The following is a 17,975-nucleotide window of genomic DNA, read 5'->3' as shown; positions in this document are numbered from 1 at the left end:
TGTTCTCACAGATCTTTGGACTAAATCAAATTGAACAAAATAAAAGTACAAAGTGTGATACATTGGAGAAGTGCGAATACCTTCAGCTTGCATTTTGATATTAAGAACACGAGAATAATAATAATAATAATTAGAAAGTCATTAATTTTTTCTTAACATCATCAAATTTAAATGAATGATGATGACACAACGCAAACAAACAAATAAATTGTGCCAATAATACTCTTGTACAAATTGAATTGACAGACACGCAGTTTATAAGAAGATATAAAAGAATTTATCATCTGATGACCAACATAATATTTTTCTGTAACTTAAGAAAATCCTCTTCTATTTTTTATTAACTACTTTTTAGTCTTTACTTTTCTACCAATTTTTTCATGCCATCCGAGCTGATAGTTTAATTTTTTTTTTTTTTTTTTTTACTCAAACTTTTATAAGTGTTCGGTGTTGATACAACTATTTGTGTTGTTTCATTGTTAAATTCAACTATAATGGGCATATCCTTTTTCTTTTTTTTTTCCAATACTTATATTACAATCAACTAATTACAATTAAAATATTATTAACATTACATTAAATTACTGCTGATATTTACAATCAAACAATTACCAAAATTAATTTACATTAAATCTTAAAAAACCCTGCCCCAAGATTTTCCTGTCAATAGTATTTGAGCATGGGTCCGAGCACTGGCAACTATAGTAGCATATCTAGTTGTAAGTACGGCTTACCATTTTCATCAGCCAATCAGGCATTAGAAACTCAAACAAACTGTATGTCTTCTGTTCTCTTATAGCCTTCAAAAAACACCTGTACAATAAATTGATTTTTTTTTTTAAATATTAATTACTTAAGCTAGCAAAATATCACAACCTTCAGTGTAATTTTGCTAAAATGGGTGCAAGGATTGAGGAGTGGGAATTTATTATGCAACTTTCTAATAAGTTAAATTTACAAAGGTAGATTCTGTAACTTCAACAACTCTCTTTACAATCATTTCACTTGATAATATAATTACAGCCTTGACCTAATTACCCCAACAAATGGTTTTAACTAATTTTATTTCCTTTTATTTCTGCTTAAATATAACTTAAAAAGAACCTCCAACCAAATGCCCCACCCTTTTTTTTTTTTTTTATTTCTTTTCACTGAACAAAAATGCCGATAATTCGAACTCATACCTAAAATGCTTCAGTGTTTCCGCACCATATCTTGATGAACAATGCGCAATTATTCTTCCTTTCCAATTTCCAGATTTATTTAAGAGCCAAGACTTAAGCTTGTGATTTCAACTGATCATTGCTACTCTTAGCTTCTCGGTTGACCAATTCATCGTACTTAATCTTAGCATCTTGGATGGCCTTTTTGAGATCTGCATACATCTGTACAGAATTCTCCGAAAAGTTGTTCAGCTGGCCAAGAAATCCCACCAAGCTTGACCGGAAACGGTCAAAGCCCGAAATCCAGTCCTCCGAAGCATCATCTGCCAACAAATTAACTGCTGTTTCACTACCACTCTTCCCTTGATTCTTCTCTTGGCGAGGTAAAAAGTGACTTGTTTCTGAAGCTAAACTCTTGATAGAATCAGTGAGTTCTTTGGAAGGCAACCAATCAAGCAAGTCCAACCAGACACTGCAGGTGGCATATATTGGAGGTCCAAAATTTCTCAATGGTGGTGGGGGTGGCGCCCACCTCTTCCTTCTAGAAGACTTCTGAGGAAGAGAGACACACTTAACCAGCCAATTGTTTATGGCCTGCAGATAGAATTTCTGAGCACTGATCCACTTTGTAAAACTTGAAGAGAGAGAGCTTAATTCATTTTCTAGATGGATGGTAATCTGCCGATGTGAATCTGACTTTATGGAGATTTTGCTGTGGGCGTTGTTGTATGCTACCGAGATGACCTGAAATTGAAGCTTGTGGCATTCAAACATCACTTCCCACATCCGACTTAACCTGGCATCAATACAAGGATAAAAACCACAGCAAGTTAGCTGGACAATGTAAGGTAATATGACCTCAATGAATTTAATGTAAAATAATTAGGAAAAAAAGAAAAAAACACACAGAGAGAGAGAGAGAGAGAGGAAGAATGGAGAAAACAAAAGGACGCAATCCTGTTTAAGTAAAGCTGATAATAATTATTGTAACAGAACAAAATTGAGAAATGAGAGTGACACAAACTGAATCTAAGAAAATATGGAAATTGCAAGTAAACAAAATCCCTCTAGGAACTTTTAAATACTGCTGCAAGGAGCTTGCAGCAGTACTTAAATGCAAATGCAGGCAGGCTTTCACTCACCTAGTTCATAAGTCTAGCCCATAATCACAAACTCATTAATTCCAGAATGCAAATGAAAAGTTTGTTTTTTTTCAGATTGCAATAAATCAACTTTAATGGTAACTATACAGGTAGGACCTCCTGGTCAAATAAAAAGATAATAATTAGCCACCCTGCAGGATGGTGTTTCCCTACTCTTCAAGTTAAGAGTGAAGAGATGAATCCAGTAGAAATTCAAATCCTGAAAACAGAAGAGGGGATGGAGCGGAAATGTGAAAGAAACGAAGTCATGCAACTAATGCTTCCACTCTTCAAACTCCGTTTGTAACTTCAACGACTATTAAACCAAACCAAAAGACTTGAAAACCATATGATTTATTAATCAATGTCAAACAACATTAATGAAGTAATAAAGAATAGAATATCCAAAAGATAGAAGCTAGTCTGAAACTTAGAAGTTCAAGGACCAAAAAATAATAATCGTCAACATTATTGAACAAAAAATGCATCCTTAGTTTGAAGAAAAAACCACTGTAAGTACAAGAAAGAATATCCAACACCAAGTTTTTGCTACTTTGAAAATTAATGACATGCTTCCTTACGTTAAGACAATCCTAGCTCAATAAAGCAAGAATTAAATATGGAGATGCGAGGACAAGGAACAAAAATATTTATCAATAAAAGTAAATGAATTATTTGCAAAATCTGACATCTAAACATGTCCGTATAAATGATGAAAAAGTAACAATTTTCTATTGAAGCAAAGTTATGAAAGGAGGTTAGTCTAGACATCACAAATTCTAATACTGTTAGACAAAGAAATTATCACGCATACCTTGTCTATATTATTTATTACATGTTGCAGTCTTTTATGTTGTTCTATGAGTTTGAAGAATATTTTTTTGGATATCCAGAAACAAAAAGGAAAAAAGACATAAAAAAGTATGGGGATGTGTTTGTGAATATGTGATGGAATTACTAGTCTTTTAAAGCATAACCCATAATCCTTTTAACAATAATGAATCCTCTGGCTGTCCATGTCCGCAAACCATAAAATAAAACTTGCTTACATGAGATGGAATCAATAACAACGATTGGAACCTAACTGTATGTATATATATGTATATACATGTACGTGTGTGTGTGTGTGTGTGTGTTTTCTTCACTAGTAATTTGCGAAGCAAAGAACTAAAAGTCCAATCCGTTCCCTTCATAAACAAGTAAAACTTTTAGCACATGTCATAACAAGTTGCAGGCTTAAAAATGTACAATGTTTCTTGGGACAAGTGAGTCCCACAAGAAGCACGTACGTCTGACATCAAATAATAATAAGTAGCCATGATAATTGTTTCAGATGAAATATATGCAATGGTTAAATCAGGTACTAACAAACAATAATAAATAATAAAGGAGATAGTAAAAATGCATACCCTTCAATTAAGTCCTCAAGCTGTGGCTGTAGCTCTTTGTCCCTTAATTCTTCAATCCTCTTTGATATTGAATCAATTCTGTGAATTGCAACTTTGATTCTGGAGTGTAAATCCTTGACTACAGCACGGGTTTTATCAATTTTGTGGGAACTTACTCCTTTTGATTCCAACTGTCTTAAAATTCTACATTTTGAGTCATACTCTCTTCTGATCATCTCACTAGCCTGGATTCAAGATGACTTGGTAAAGTAATATATTTATGACAAGGAAAACACCCTTAACTTCTCAAGCTTTCAAGCAAAACAACTTGAGAAGAAAGGCTCATGCCATTTTGAAATAGAATGTATAGAAAATTTTAAGATTTGAAAAAGAACGATTAAGATTTATGGATTGATGCTTTAGATTGATTTCACTAAACCCGGTTCAACTAAATAAGAAACTATTTATCTAAAAAATAAAAAAGAAAAAGAAAAAACTGTCCATCCTAGTCAAAAGACAAGTTACAAATAAACTAAGTACATAAAACATATGAAACATCTGCATTTTCATTTCATAAAGACTCAAACAGCATCTTGATTTACTAAGAGCGTGGTGTTAATATTATTATTTTTCTGTTCCCCCTCTAAATGGCATATACCATAATTATGATTGAACTCCAGTAAATTAAACAAAAGGCAAAGCAAGAAAGACAACTTCAAATATTTAGACGAAAATTTTTTATTTCATATGAGATATCACTCCATGGCATCATGCCGTCATCCAAACTGATTTTTTCCCATTATTTTCTCTCCACTACAGGTGGGATGTTGCAGGAGAGTTGATCAATATTGAAAACTAAATTAAGATTTTGAATTTGAAAGCATAATATCACTGCTCAAAAGAATGTTAAGAGAATTCCGGCATCAGTTTTTCCAAGTCTTAACATAATTAAGTCGACAACTACATTAACAGCAATATATCATGAATTCTAAACCTAATTGCTCTCCAAATATGGATGAGATTCTTCCCTATGCTTTTGTTCATTCCATATTAGTTTGTAATAGATCATCATCTAATGAACCACTAAGAAAATAGTGTGAATATAAGAAGTTCCAGAATCAAAACTATAACCACAATAAGAAATTTGGTACCTTTACTTCATCATAAAGTTTCCTCTCCCACGCATATAGCCTATCCAAAGTTGAGGCATGACTGCTTGAGATCATGTGAATACTATCAAAAATATCACCGGTAAGGTCCTCAACATCATCCTTTGAGTTCGCGCCCAAAGGATTCCTGGATGAAGATGATCGAGATGATGTAGTCCTATGCCAAGTTAAGTACTTTACATCTGTTTGAACAGGCTCTGAGCAAACATATAAAAGACATGTTTAGCGACCAAGAAAGAACGATCGGCCACAATTTGATTAAAAATATTCCATAAAAGTGGTTGCAGAAGACAGAGGCTTTATCAGATTATTAAACATTTAGCAAGTAATAAATGCAAATCTATGATTGGAAATCCAACAATTCATTGTCCAGACAGTTTTTAATTGTCAATACCATGTCAAGATAAGGGCATTACTATTATACAACCCTAATAACTTACATAATTTCATACTGATAATTGTCGAGTTGATGAAATGTGACAATAGCTTAAATCATCTTATGGCATTCATTTATAATTATGAACATATAAAAAATCATTGAGTTTCAGCATAAAAGTTTGAGTTACGTCACAAACAGATCAACCAAACACAAAGAATAAAATAGATTGATTGCAAATCGATTTCCAGAGATGATAGATCAACTCAAACAAAGCTAGTGTATGGTGTAAAGAGCTGTTTTCAACCGAAACACCAAGAAAAATTTAAAATTGGTACACTCATGCAATCAGGTGCATGAATCATGGATTTTAGGAATAAATTTGATAAAAGATGGTTGTTTGGAAGGACCACTTTCCAAATTATAAACTAACAATGGTAGAAAAACCTCTCTTACTTTCCTTTCGATATACCTATTTAAGTATATCTACTACAACTAACAAGATAACTCTACAAGATAACTACAACAAATTGACGCTATTGTAACCAGAGGCTACCCAAGTCTTTAGAAGAAGAACCCAATTCTGTACAAACTTTAGACAGTAATGGGAACTGAAAATGGCCAAGTAAGAAAGTGGGACATCTCAGCTCGATGTTGCAATGTGGAATGGAAGTGGCATAGCTGCCATGCATGGGAACTGCTAGACTGTTTACAAAGACACATAAACAAATAGTTTTATTGTTAGGTTCAATTTGTGCTCGTAAATCATGTCAAAATTGTCAGCCCAAACTGCAGAAGATTTTATGTTTATCTTTTGGAGTATTAAAAGCAAAAATGCTAAGGGATTCTTAGTATTGTTTCTCAAAGTTTGTTTTCTGTTTTCCAGAAACAACAGTGATAAGAATGGTTTCAAAACAAACTTTTTAAAAATGATAAGTTGTTTCTCACCTTTCTAAATAGAAGTTGAAAATGTCTTCAATAGTTTCTAGAATGTACTGTTGTTCGGTAACATATGCTATGATAAAAGCTTTAAATTTTTAAAGTAAACAAATTTATTATTGTGTTGGAGCACTAAGACTTTGAACTTTGAAGGGGTCTAGTTACACTATCTATCTGGCTATGATAGTCTTTCTTATACATTTCTGACATGCCAGTTCACCAGTTTTTAATTCTGTAATGCAACTATAGAATGTGCATCAATTGATGACAACCAATTCAACTTCTTGTGGTATTGGAGTATTAATACTTTCCTAAATAATTCAAAAATATTAAAAGCATAGTGCTCTGTTAGATGGTCTACAAGTTTTGTCTAGTAAAATTGCAACAATTTTCAAAGCATTTTTCCCTAAATTCCACACAATCATTTTCCAATGGGATTAAGGGTATATTTCTAGCAAAATTTTTAAGACTTTTTGGTAGATAGTTACATTTTTTTTTTCTGGCCAGGGGTTTCTAGGTAATATATGAAAAATAATACTAGAAATTAAAACCACAAACTAATGAAGCATGTTACATGATTGTCACACGCCTCATGTTATTCATTTTCTTTTGATTCCCTTGAAACTGTGGGACAGGGAGCAATGATATAACATTCCCACATTAGCTTTTACAAGTGTTTTTATTCATATGTGAATTCAAATTTTAACAATACTTCTAACAAGAATGTCTCAAGGAAAATTAGGATAGACAGGTAAGATGGACTAGCAACACTTCAAAAGTATAAAGAACAAGAATGGCAAAAAAACACTGCCTTATGCACCCCCTGGCTAAAGAGATCTGTGAATCATACCAAAACAGTAAGGCGTGACAATGAAAGAAATCTCAAAATGATTATGAAAAAGACGCAGCATGGGCTTCTACAGGGAAAAAACAACAACAAAGATTTAAGAAACAAATCACTTGCATTTTAACTAAAATTAGAGAACCGTGTCTTTACATCGATATTTCAATATGTCAAGTCCAATCATGGCCTAATCCCAGGAATATGGTCCAAAACTCAAAATGTACGAACAAAAATCAGAGATACATCACCTTATGGTCACTAAAAATAGTGCCTAATAATAATTCAATTAAAGATCAATCCACCACTATGCTAGATATTATTAAACCTTAAGTCTAACCTGAATATTAAGCATTATACTTGGTGATATTGAAGAATAGAAATCTTTACTGTTTCTTGGTCATTATAGTGTATTTATTGCAACTAAAAAGATAAAGAGGCCTACCTTCTTGAACTTGGGGTGGGTCTTCACCACAAGAAAAACAGGCCTTCAAGATTGTAGATGCCATTGAATCACCTGCAAAAGTGAAATTTGTGTTAGTGAAAATAACTCACAAATTCATAACAAGGGAGTTAATACCTATGGGAAAAAAAAACAAAAATACATATTGTAAAGCCGATTTTATTATTAGCCCTCCATAGAGCACCAAACTATAACAAAAATTCCCACAGAAAAAGCACACAGCATCCCTAGATTCATACAAAACTATAGCTAATAGAAGGGGCAATAAAAACAAGCATCAAAAATATTTTCCCAAACAGTAATTTCAGGGGGAGTCAGTGAGTTCATACTATCTTTCTCCTCGAAAATAGGACGGAAATGCAACTTATTTGCTTCAAGCATTCTTGGGACTTCCTTTCCAGAATCAGAGGCTTTTATGAAGAGAAGTTCAATGTCTTTCATGCTTGAGAAGAAGTCCTTAGAGGCAACCTTGTTTTCAATACAATCTTCTTTCACTGGTGTTTCCTTCTGGTCAGTTGGATGAGCAGCTATAGAGGAAGTTGCTCTGACTGGCGATAAAGGAGGAGAGTTGCTTCTGCCCCCATTCACTAACTCACTTTCAGAAGCAACACTTTCTGCAGAAGGCATGGTAGGTGAAGCACTCGGTGCATTATGATCATGTAGCCTGTTTCGATTTTCAAAAGGTCTAACAAGAGTCTGTGGGGCCGGCTCGTCAAAGTCATCCTCCAAATCCTGAGATTGTTGTTCTTTCTCATGAAAAGAAGCCTTCTCTTCTTCATCTTCTAGCTCTGGAATTCCTTCCTCTTCCCTAAGCCGTCTTAAATCATCAGCACTCTCATACTGTTGGTTCATTCCCCTTCCTTCTTGAAAAGAAAATTGATGGTCAATTGGATGGTCACCAAAGTAATCCCATGGTTGGGTTTCTGGAGGGAGGGGTGAATCCTCAAATTGTGATGATTCAGCTGGTTCAGTGGAACGCGGCGTGGTATTTTGTGGGGTATTTGATGATATTACTGCCTCAATAGCTGGTGAAGGAGGCTTTTCTTCAACTTTTTTGTAAGAAAAGCCCCTAAATTTCATATGATTTGCCTGAAACCTGCTAGAGGTAGGAGGAGACGGAGACGGGGAATGGATTCCAGTCGTTTCCACATGCTGTGAAAAATTAGGAGAAAATGAGAACTGAGAAGGGGACTTTCCTGTTAAAGATAGGGGCTCGGGGGTTGCATTAGTAGAAGTGTACAAAGAAGATTCAATTGGACCTTCAGGTTCAACAAACTTTCTGAGAGCAGTTCCTGTGTTTCTTAGGGACTGAACATACATAACATGAGTGGCTGCTAAGGAGCACCTTCCATCAAGTGCTTGCCTAACAAACTTTTTCCTTTCCCGACATAGCTGCAGGGCCTTATCTTCTTCTAGTTTAGAGCTGGAAACCCCCATTATCCAGTTCTAGATGTTGGAAGGTATCCGTCTGTACGACCAAATAGGACTCTGGCTTTCCCTGTAAATAAATACACGCATTTGAGATAAAACAACGAAATGGAACTTCCAAGAATCTCAAAACTATTAACAAAATGTATGTACAGCGTATAAAATAAGTTTGAGAAGGTCCCAGAACAATACCAAATATTTATATTAGTTAAAACATAGGATCTAAGGATGAAGCTTCCATCTTTTCACTAAATAAGTTAAAGAAAAGCTAAACAAAAGAATGCTGAAAAGAGAAAATCCAGGATCCAAAAGCAAATTTAGAAGAAAACAAAATCAAATTGAAATCACAAAAACCGATAACATACAATAAAACATAAAACTAGGATAAATAATTACAGCCAAAAAATACCTACGGGAACAAAATTCACGACAGGATTAAGTTTTAAGACCCATCTTCTTTTCTAATTCACCAATTAAGAATTCATCATGGCATACACAATTATGCACACAGAGTAGTAGATAAAAATAAAAATAAAATAGAAGAGCTGAATCAAACACAAAGACAAAAACAATAACTGCTAAGAAAACTTGAAGAACAGAGGCATCATAATCAATAAAATAAAATGAAATTACAAAATTTAATTTAAAAAAAAAAAAAAAAACTTACTTCAACCTTATACTAAACTCAATCAGGATTTGTTACTCTATAGAGAGAGAAGTGAATCCTTCACATAAATAACTCTACTCACCAACACAGGAAGTGTTAACCGTTACTTTTTGCCTTTTTCATCTTTTATTTTATTTTATTTTATTTCCAGAAAAGAATAAAAGTACTGATCAGATCAAATTCTGTAAAATGAATCCGATGGAGTCGAGTCGAGTCAGCAACCCGTGGCTGCTGTTCCCATGCAAAAGGCATATTGGAAAAGACAGCACTTTGTGGACTGTGGTCCCCACCTCCTTTGTTTCGACCTTTTTTCTATTTATTTATAATAATAAATAATTTGTCATTTTTTTACTTATTTTATTTATCAATATCGAAAGAACTATTTTCCCCCTTAAAAAGTGAACCTTTTTTTTTTCTTTATGAAAAAAAAATTAAAATCTCTTCGCGACACCTTCGTCTCCTTCGTCACTAAGGCTCCGTTTGCGATTGAAGTTAAAATTCAATAAATTATTTATTTCATAATTTTTGATAAAAATAATATTTAATAAATTTTATAAAAATAATTTATTTTATAATTTTTCTATTTTATCAGCAGTCTTTAAAAATAAGTAAAGAATTACTTTTTATAAGTAGCTTATTCAATAAGCTACTACGATTTTTTAAAATGTCTATTATAACTTTAATATTTTAATAAAAAAATAATTATATCTTATTTATCCATAAATCCTAATATATAAATCATTAGATATTATTTTACCGTTACATTTAGTTACCACCATAATTAAGTACATTCTCTCTAATTTTGATGTGATAAGTTCATCTGCTAATTTCATAACTATGCTTTTAAAGTTTAATCTATATATTTATATTTTTGTTAATTAATTGTTTCAAATTCGTTGGCAATCTATTTTTAATGTAATTTTACATATTTAAAAAAAAATATGTTTAAATAATTTATTAAACATAAAATAAAAAATAATTAAAATGTATGTTTATTTTAGTTATTATATAATACAACAGTACTTTCGTAATAAAATTTACCAAACGCATGTATTATACTTTTTTAATTTATAACAATCGCAACAACACAGTTTATTAAATATTAAATTATATTTTTAATTAATAATTTATTTCATCTGTACAGGACAAATAACTTATTTTATTCGTATCTGCAACGCCAAACTGGCCCTAAGTAAAGACAAGCTGCTGCTAAAAGCGAGAGTTATAAACGCAACTTTCACACAAAAATTCTCTCGCAGAATTATAAATAAAAAGAAATAAAATTATAATAATATTTTTTAATGGTGGTATGACTCGATTGGCTCTTATTAAAGTTTTGGGCACAAGTTACAGAACCCGGTGGTCAGTCACTGTATATTTTAATTAAAATCTTTAATTTTAATTTTTTATTTTCTCCAACCGTAGATCTGATTTTAACACGTGTCCCGTACCGCCGAGTGCCGTCAGTCTAGCTTTCTTCCACGTATTTAAAAAAAAAAACTAGTTAATTTTTTGGCTTTGAAGTTTAGTGCATGAATAAATTTAACAAATAAGTTATTTTCGCAATAACACAAAATCATTTACGAGCAAATACAGAATTACAATTACCATGCAGTAGACTTCATCACTGATAAATAGAAAAGGGAAATTTATAGTGCGTTTGGGATTGAAATTGTGCAGTTATAACTTAAAAATTATAGTACTAAAGTATTTAATAAACACTAACTGCTGTAACTTATAAAGTATATTAATATAATTTTTTACTTGTATAATGAAAAATTTATTATATCTTTAATAATTTTATCATAATTATTATTTAAAATTTATATTTATTATATATTATTAATTTTTATTTAATAGTTATAATTTTTTTTTACAGTACTTCAATCTCAAATGAAATTTAATGTGTTTAGAAGGAGAAAAAAATAAATAAAATGGAAATTACCTAACAGAAGAGAAATTTCAAGAAAACATAACATGGTATATTGGTGGGGATAAATATTAACATTTAACAAGCTGGAAAATGCAAATGGACAAAACAAGCGCAGAAATCAAATCATATCAACCTTATTAATTATTTAATTGCAAGAAAATAGCTGGCATTTACTAGATGTTTCAAAAAAGTACATCATCATGAAACTGTTGCCATGAAATGCACAACCTTTGGTCCTTCTTTTTCCTTAATTAACATTTTCTTTCTTTTTTCTCCTTTTTTTTAATTTTTTTGGTTTAAAGAGATTAGCTCTTTGTGTGGTGAGAGTGAGATTAAAAGTGGGTCCAAAAGAAGCATTTGGGTGGGTTTTGTTTGGTTAATGAAATTAATTAAAGCAGCGACGAATAAAGAATAAAAATATAGAGTTAGCAACTTTCAAGCAAACCTTTAGACGACTGTTGCGACTTTACAATCAACTTGACATATAAAATATGTCAAAAATGACTCATGGAATTTGGCTTCTAGTCGAGTATTTTAGGGAAACTCGTACAGAAACCATACCATCTGCTTCCGTAGGTCATTTTTTAATAATAAAAATAACAGTAATTAATTATTAGTTACAAGCTTCGTTGGTACAATTTCTTGAAAGATCAATAAGAATGAGTAAGCATACGGGTCAATTTCCCAATTGTAAGTCCTCAAACAAACAATGGAGAGGAAAGAATACATCAGGATAAATTTTAATTTACTCCCACCTAAAATGATACTTTTTTTTTCCTAATAAAAGACTTCAAAAATTAGAGGTGTTTGTTGAATTTTTTTTTTCCTTTTTAAATGAAAAATGTGAGTAAACTGAACTTTCAAAAAAAAATAAATTAAAGATTGTCATTCTAAGTGGGATAAACCAAAATTTACACTATTAGTGTTGAGAACTTGTACATGTGGCCTTGCAAAAAAAGTAAATTAAGACTTTTTTACAGACCAAGCTTTATTTTTCAGCAAAGCTGCCAAAAGAACCCTGGTTGAACAAAACTTTACAAGCATGTGCTCTGATCAGACTGTAGCTTCTTTCTTCTGGTATCAGTATCACCTTAAAATAAAATTTTATAAGAATCTTTGAACAATAATATAATGACTGTTAGGATTCTGTCCAGACTGCCAATAATTAATAATTTGTGATGACTTTTTAAAAGAACTTTCAATGTTCTTACTCAAATTATTATTATTAAACATTTCATAACCATTAGGGTAATAATTGCAAATTAATTAGTTTTTAATTTTAAAAAAATTATCTAAAAACTATAATAATTCAGTTTCAGCGTTTAGTAATCAATACGTCACCATTGTCTTGCCTATCTATTAAACAAAACTATCCCATATTCCAATTCCAGCGGTCTATAGAGCACCTGAAAGTCGGCAATTCTTGAGGAATTGCAGTAATATTATGTTGACTAGTAGTACCACGGTGTTTGTCCTCAAAACATAACACACAATTTACATTGAAGCTAGCAAAATACACAACCATTTCCATCTTATACTCCTAAAATGAGCACAGAAACAATATTTACCTTTGGCTGGCAGGACGGGAAGAACGCCGAGTTATTCTTCTAAAATCAGAATTGGGCACAGAAGATTGAGAGGAACCACATCCAACAGCATCTTTCGCATGAGTTTCATTGGTTTTAGTTCTCTTTCTCTTGGGTCCTTGAGCTGGCTGGCTCTGAATTGTAGCATTTGGCACCTCCTCTTCGTCTAAGATTTCCGCCTTTGGTACTTGATTCGGCCACTTCAAGCCACAGCGTGGACAAAGTATTTCACCCTAAAAATTATCAAGTTAGCAGACTTATCTATGAGAAATATGTTCATTATATATACATGACAAAAGGGAATGCAACAAGATCGATACACTTCTTCGCGAAAACTTATTCTTCAGGCAGTAGTGATGGATTCGAACTGCACATCCTTCATTTTGGCACAATTCTCCCTGTCAGAAACAGTTACAACTCAACATCAGTGGCAGTTGGAATTTTAAAACCTGGAGGTTTTTGATAAATGTTCAGAACTAAGCATTTGACTTTCTTTAAAATATGTGTTTGTGTCTATATATATAAGAACTAAGAACTACTTTTTAAATTTTTTAAGTATACATGTCTAGAATTTTTAACCTCCAATTAACAGACCTGTCTAGAAGCTATATTTGTCCAAAACTTCAAATAATCATTACTTTCAAACTTAGTTGTGGGTTTTCATAAAGAACTGAGACATATGAACTACAACTTCCAATTATATCACTATTCAGATAATGCAAATTTGCAATAAGGGTTTATTATACCACACACAATAATTAAGTGAAAACATGAAAGAAAAACATAAATAATACGAATTGCACCAACCCAACAGATTATGCAAGTCCAATGGAGTGGCAGGGAAACGATTTGAGTAATACCTTCACTACAGCTTCATTGCACACTTCACAAAAAGGAACATCCAAATTGCGGAACCAACCCCGCAGATCAAGGCAAGATCGAACACCAAGTCCAATTTTTCCATCTGGGGTGCGACAAAGCCACTGGTCCTGCACAAATTCATCCAGAGTTTTTTCCTTCTGAGACATTGTAAAATTTCTGAATGCAGCAGGAAGTGGACCATCCACTAACTGTGATCCCTGAGTCGACAAAACCTGAAAATAAACCAAGAGAATTGTCAAGTACTTTTTCCAAACAGAAAATACCATTACTTTCAAAAACTGAAAATACAAGTGCAAAAAAATATAGACAAGCAGTCAACTAGAAGCTCATTATAATACAGAAACCAATAGCAAATAACAGAGAATAAAAATAAACAAACAAGCAGCATCATGATCCGAACTCAATGGAAGTAGAAGGAGAACTACTCTAAATTCATAAGAATTGGAAGCCCCAAATAACATCCAAACTCAAACTCCACCTCATAAAAGCTGTTTCTTACTTCAAACGTCCACAGCACGTGCATTCCATTCCTCACCTTATTTAGAAAATTGTTTTTCTCATTTTTTTATAGTTGGTACAGGTAGCTGCCTACTATAGAGTATGAGGACATTATTTGGCAATACCACCAACAAGAAGCTTTTGTTTGACCTATGTTTGTCTGCTGAGATCTCCAAGTCTTAAAGCCCAATGCTTTTACTATTACAATGTAACTTGTTAATTCAGCAAGTAATTGCAAATGAAAATAATGCTTTCACACAATGAAGTATGCTGCTTTGGAGTATTAACCTAGAAATTATAAACTGTGTCTCTATTTTGTTAGATATTTCTGATTTGAGACAGTGCTGTATATTTTTGTCATTTCAAATAATATTACTGCATACATTTTTATTATTTTTACTTTAGAAAATGCAGCTAGATGCGTTCTAAGATCTTAAATTTTATTTTCAGAAAACACAGCCAGATGCGTTTTCAGCTCTTAAAAACACCAGATTCAAACTCTCATTTTTGCTTTCCATATTAGCATTTCAAAAACAAGTTTGAAGCATGATATGTGACAACAACTTTCATCATACCGGAAATGAGTACTATCACTTTGGTGTGCTACACGATATGCATATATACAAAAACGTTTATATTTAGAAATAAATTTATAACACATATACTCCTAAATCATATGCAACACACTGGATTAAATTTTCTAATGAACAAGATGTGCCAATGGAAGAAAGTCACAATACCTGATTCTCCAATCTTATATTGAGTGCGTCAATGTTGGATATGCTACCCTGAGCCATCACATCTTGGGCAATTGCTTCTAACTGATATCAACATCAGATGCATATAACTTATTTTTTTTGATAAAACAGAGAAAGCTTATTAGGTATTAGCAGAAAAAATACAGGAAATTGTGTAAAAGATATCCAAAACAAAGCATACATGTAAAGATCTATGCAGCTCAAAAGAGTAAAATAAATCAATTAAAAAGCTTTCAGGACATATTAAAAGACTCCTGAGGTACTAACAAAAAATCAAGTCACCAAGTACCTCCTAATAGGATTGAATAAAGTTAAAAGAAGCATCTTAGAATTCAAAGTAAACAAGAGATTATAGTGAAGCCCAAACTTGGCTTTATCTCATAACAATTGATATCCAATAAATAAAGTTCTTATAGTTGGAAGGACGAGGAAACACATAACATCACAAAGTTTTCTAAATCTCAATACATCTGAGAATGCTTACATATATTTATATATATAGAGAGAGAGAGAGAGAGAGTAATTTTCCAATAAGGGATAAACTAAAAGACAAGAAAAACACACACTCCAATGCAGTATATTTTGTCCTATAGTGTCTTGGAACTTGTGTTTCTTTGTCTTTTATCTTGGTCTTTACTATATTACAATAAGGAATCCCTTATTAGGAAAGGACTATATCGACAAAGTGATCTACGTCCCAACCAATATTAACTACCATAGACAAGGGCTCCACATTGACATACTTAGTCTAAAGATCAGAACTAGGGCAAAACCAAAGTACAACAAACAAGCAAAGGATTTAAGGACATAAAACAGCATGCTTTTATGGTATGAAATAGTGAGTTGTGCCCTATACAATATTAAAGCAGACATCACACCAAGTTGCAACTTTCATCAAACTTTGGATGAACGAGTGATTGAGATTTTGCATAAAAGGCATTTCATAACTCTTGAAAACTTAATTAGATGCATCCTTGCTCCTAAAGCAACTTTTCAAGCTAAGAATGAACTCAAAATAGACCTTTTTCCAGAATATAGGAGGGATAAACTGAGTATAACCTTTGGGTTCTGAATAAGAAGTAATGGGTTAAAATTTCCTTAGGGACAGCTCCTTGGATATACGTCCAGAAAGTTTCTCACGACGCATGATTAGTCATTTGTATTCCTTCACAATATTAAGATTTATTATAAAGAAATAACTTCTGGGTAATTACGAGTACACATTTGATAAGAAAAACACATTTTAGTCCGGCCTTCCAAAATTTCAAGCTGTGCACCTCCCCACAACACTAATCTAATCATTCCATGTAAATTTAATATTTGGCAACAAGCAGATTATGATATCATTGTTTATTCCACCATCAAGAAGACGAGGATATCAAGCACATATGAATGCACCAAGAATGAGTGTATTAGTAGCTTCTAATGCTTGAATGGTTTGAAACGTGAAATCTAATATCTTTAACCAGGAAGTATGATGAAATTCCAGAATGAGTTTATTTGATGATCAACTGATGCAGGACTGACTTCATATCTTACTAGTCATTTGGGTGTCAATTAAATTTTACTTTAGAGTTCCACTGTCACTGTTGCTACTAATTAACTTTTAATATGTTGAGGAGTTAAGTGCAATTCCATAATATGCAGAGTAGCTAAAATTAGCTATATAGTATTTGGAAATGAGCCGCATCTTGGCATGTACCTATAATTTTAGGTACAGTTGGCTTGTCAGTCACTGGTTCAATAACAAACAGTTGCAAAGCTAATAATTTGGTTTAATGGGTATAAATTTGAGACAGGACTTACAATTCCTTTAAAGAAGGCAATTTGTTGAACTGTATACTTTGTTCCAAGCTTGGATTGTTCATCAGCAACATTGTTAACGACGCCGTAACAAACTTGGCCAACATATTGGTCTCGGCAGGCTCGCAACTCAAACTGACATGAGGAAAGTTCCTTGTTTATGTTTAGAAGATATTCATTAAACAGCCCTTGATGAGCACCTATATCAAATTACAAATTACATTGATGATTTAGGGAAAAAAATGAATATATAAATGAATGTTCAATCAATCACATATTTAAAAAAAAAAATCAAAGGAAAGGATAAATTAAAAACAAGTGAAAAATTAAAAAGCAAAACCTGGGCTTTTGCTAGTGAGGCCAGAGAAGATGGCGTGGAAGTCTTTCTCCTTGAGAGGGCCACGTGTCATCAACGCTTGAATGAGAGCGTGATGCTTCCAGTTCAATGACGGCATTTTTTGCTTACTTTCAAATCTGGCTTTTGAGAAATACTTGATTGATTTCGTAGACAGAACCCTAAATACTGATTCAGAGATATGGCGGGAAACATTAGGGCTGGCAAGTCGCAATCGCAAAAGCTCCGGACCGGACCGGGTTTTGCCAAGCATAGGCCGAGCCCGGATCTTGTTTTTGATAGTTCCATTTATCAGTGCATCACACGTGCTTGTCCCTTTTCTTTTAATTATCATTACTTTACTCTTTTTTTTTCCCCTTAAATTTTAATTTAGATTCGTTCTTTAAAAAATAATAATAATTCAGATTCATGAATATTCCTTGCACCGTAAAAAGTATTTTAAACATATTTATTTAATTATTTTTTTAAAATATATATTAAGAATATTATTAATTTATTCAATGCTAATTTATAAAAATCCTACTATAATAAAATCTACAATTTTTCCCTTTGGGTGCGAGCCGTGAGTATGCTTGGTGGCATGT

The 17,975-nt window shown here is 32.5% G+C and overlaps 2 protein-coding genes across 6 annotated transcripts; both read right to left on the bottom strand.

Moving 5' to 3' along the window:
* Positions 1–634: 634 nt before the first annotated feature.
* On the bottom strand, positions 635–9,786 carry LOC18050896 (nitrate regulatory gene2 protein). Of its 5 annotated transcripts, XR_002907071.1 has the most exons (7): positions 9,577–9,786; positions 7,811–8,979; positions 7,464–7,535; positions 4,845–5,059; positions 3,715–3,938; positions 1,185–1,959; positions 635–813 (listed from the first exon to the last, which is right to left on the bottom strand). XR_002907071.1 is itself a non-coding variant. In XM_006446313.2 (6 exons), exons 2-6 carry the CDS (start codon positions 8,916–8,918, stop codon positions 1,278–1,280), a joined length of 2,301 nt encoding a protein of 766 aa, XP_006446376.1. In that variant the 5' UTR covers positions 8,919–8,979; positions 9,577–9,786; the 3' UTR covers positions 906–1,277. The 5 variants fall into 5 exon arrangements, 4 of the variants coding, with proteins under 4 accessions (XP_006446376.1, XP_024046121.1, XP_006446375.1 ...); XM_006446313.2 differs by lacking the exon at positions 635–813 and having other exon boundaries at positions 906–1,959; XM_024190353.1 differs by lacking the exon at positions 635–813 and having other exon boundaries at positions 906–1,959; positions 9,583–9,786.
* Positions 9,787–12,886: 3,100 nt separating this feature from the next.
* On the bottom strand, positions 12,887–17,644 carry LOC18050895 (non-structural maintenance of chromosomes element 1 homolog). The gene is made up of 6 exons (XM_024191350.1): positions 17,377–17,644; positions 17,040–17,236; positions 15,216–15,296; positions 13,956–14,189; positions 13,416–13,493; positions 12,887–13,328 (listed from the first exon to the last, which is right to left on the bottom strand). The coding sequence occupies exons 1-6, from the start codon at positions 17,642–17,644 to the stop codon at positions 13,074–13,076; spliced, it is 1,113 nt and encodes a 370-aa protein (XP_024047118.1). The 3' UTR covers positions 12,887–13,073.
* Between the last annotated feature and the right edge of the window lie 331 nt (positions 17,645–17,975).

The sequence above is a fragment of the Citrus clementina genome, unplaced genomic scaffold, assembly GCF_000493195.1.
Source record: "Citrus clementina cultivar Clemenules unplaced genomic scaffold, Citrus_clementina_v1.0 scaffold_2, whole genome shotgun sequence".
Taxonomy (NCBI): domain Eukaryota; kingdom Viridiplantae; phylum Streptophyta; class Magnoliopsida; order Sapindales; family Rutaceae; genus Citrus; species Citrus x clementina.
This window is presented reverse-complemented; position numbering and strand designations above follow the sequence as displayed.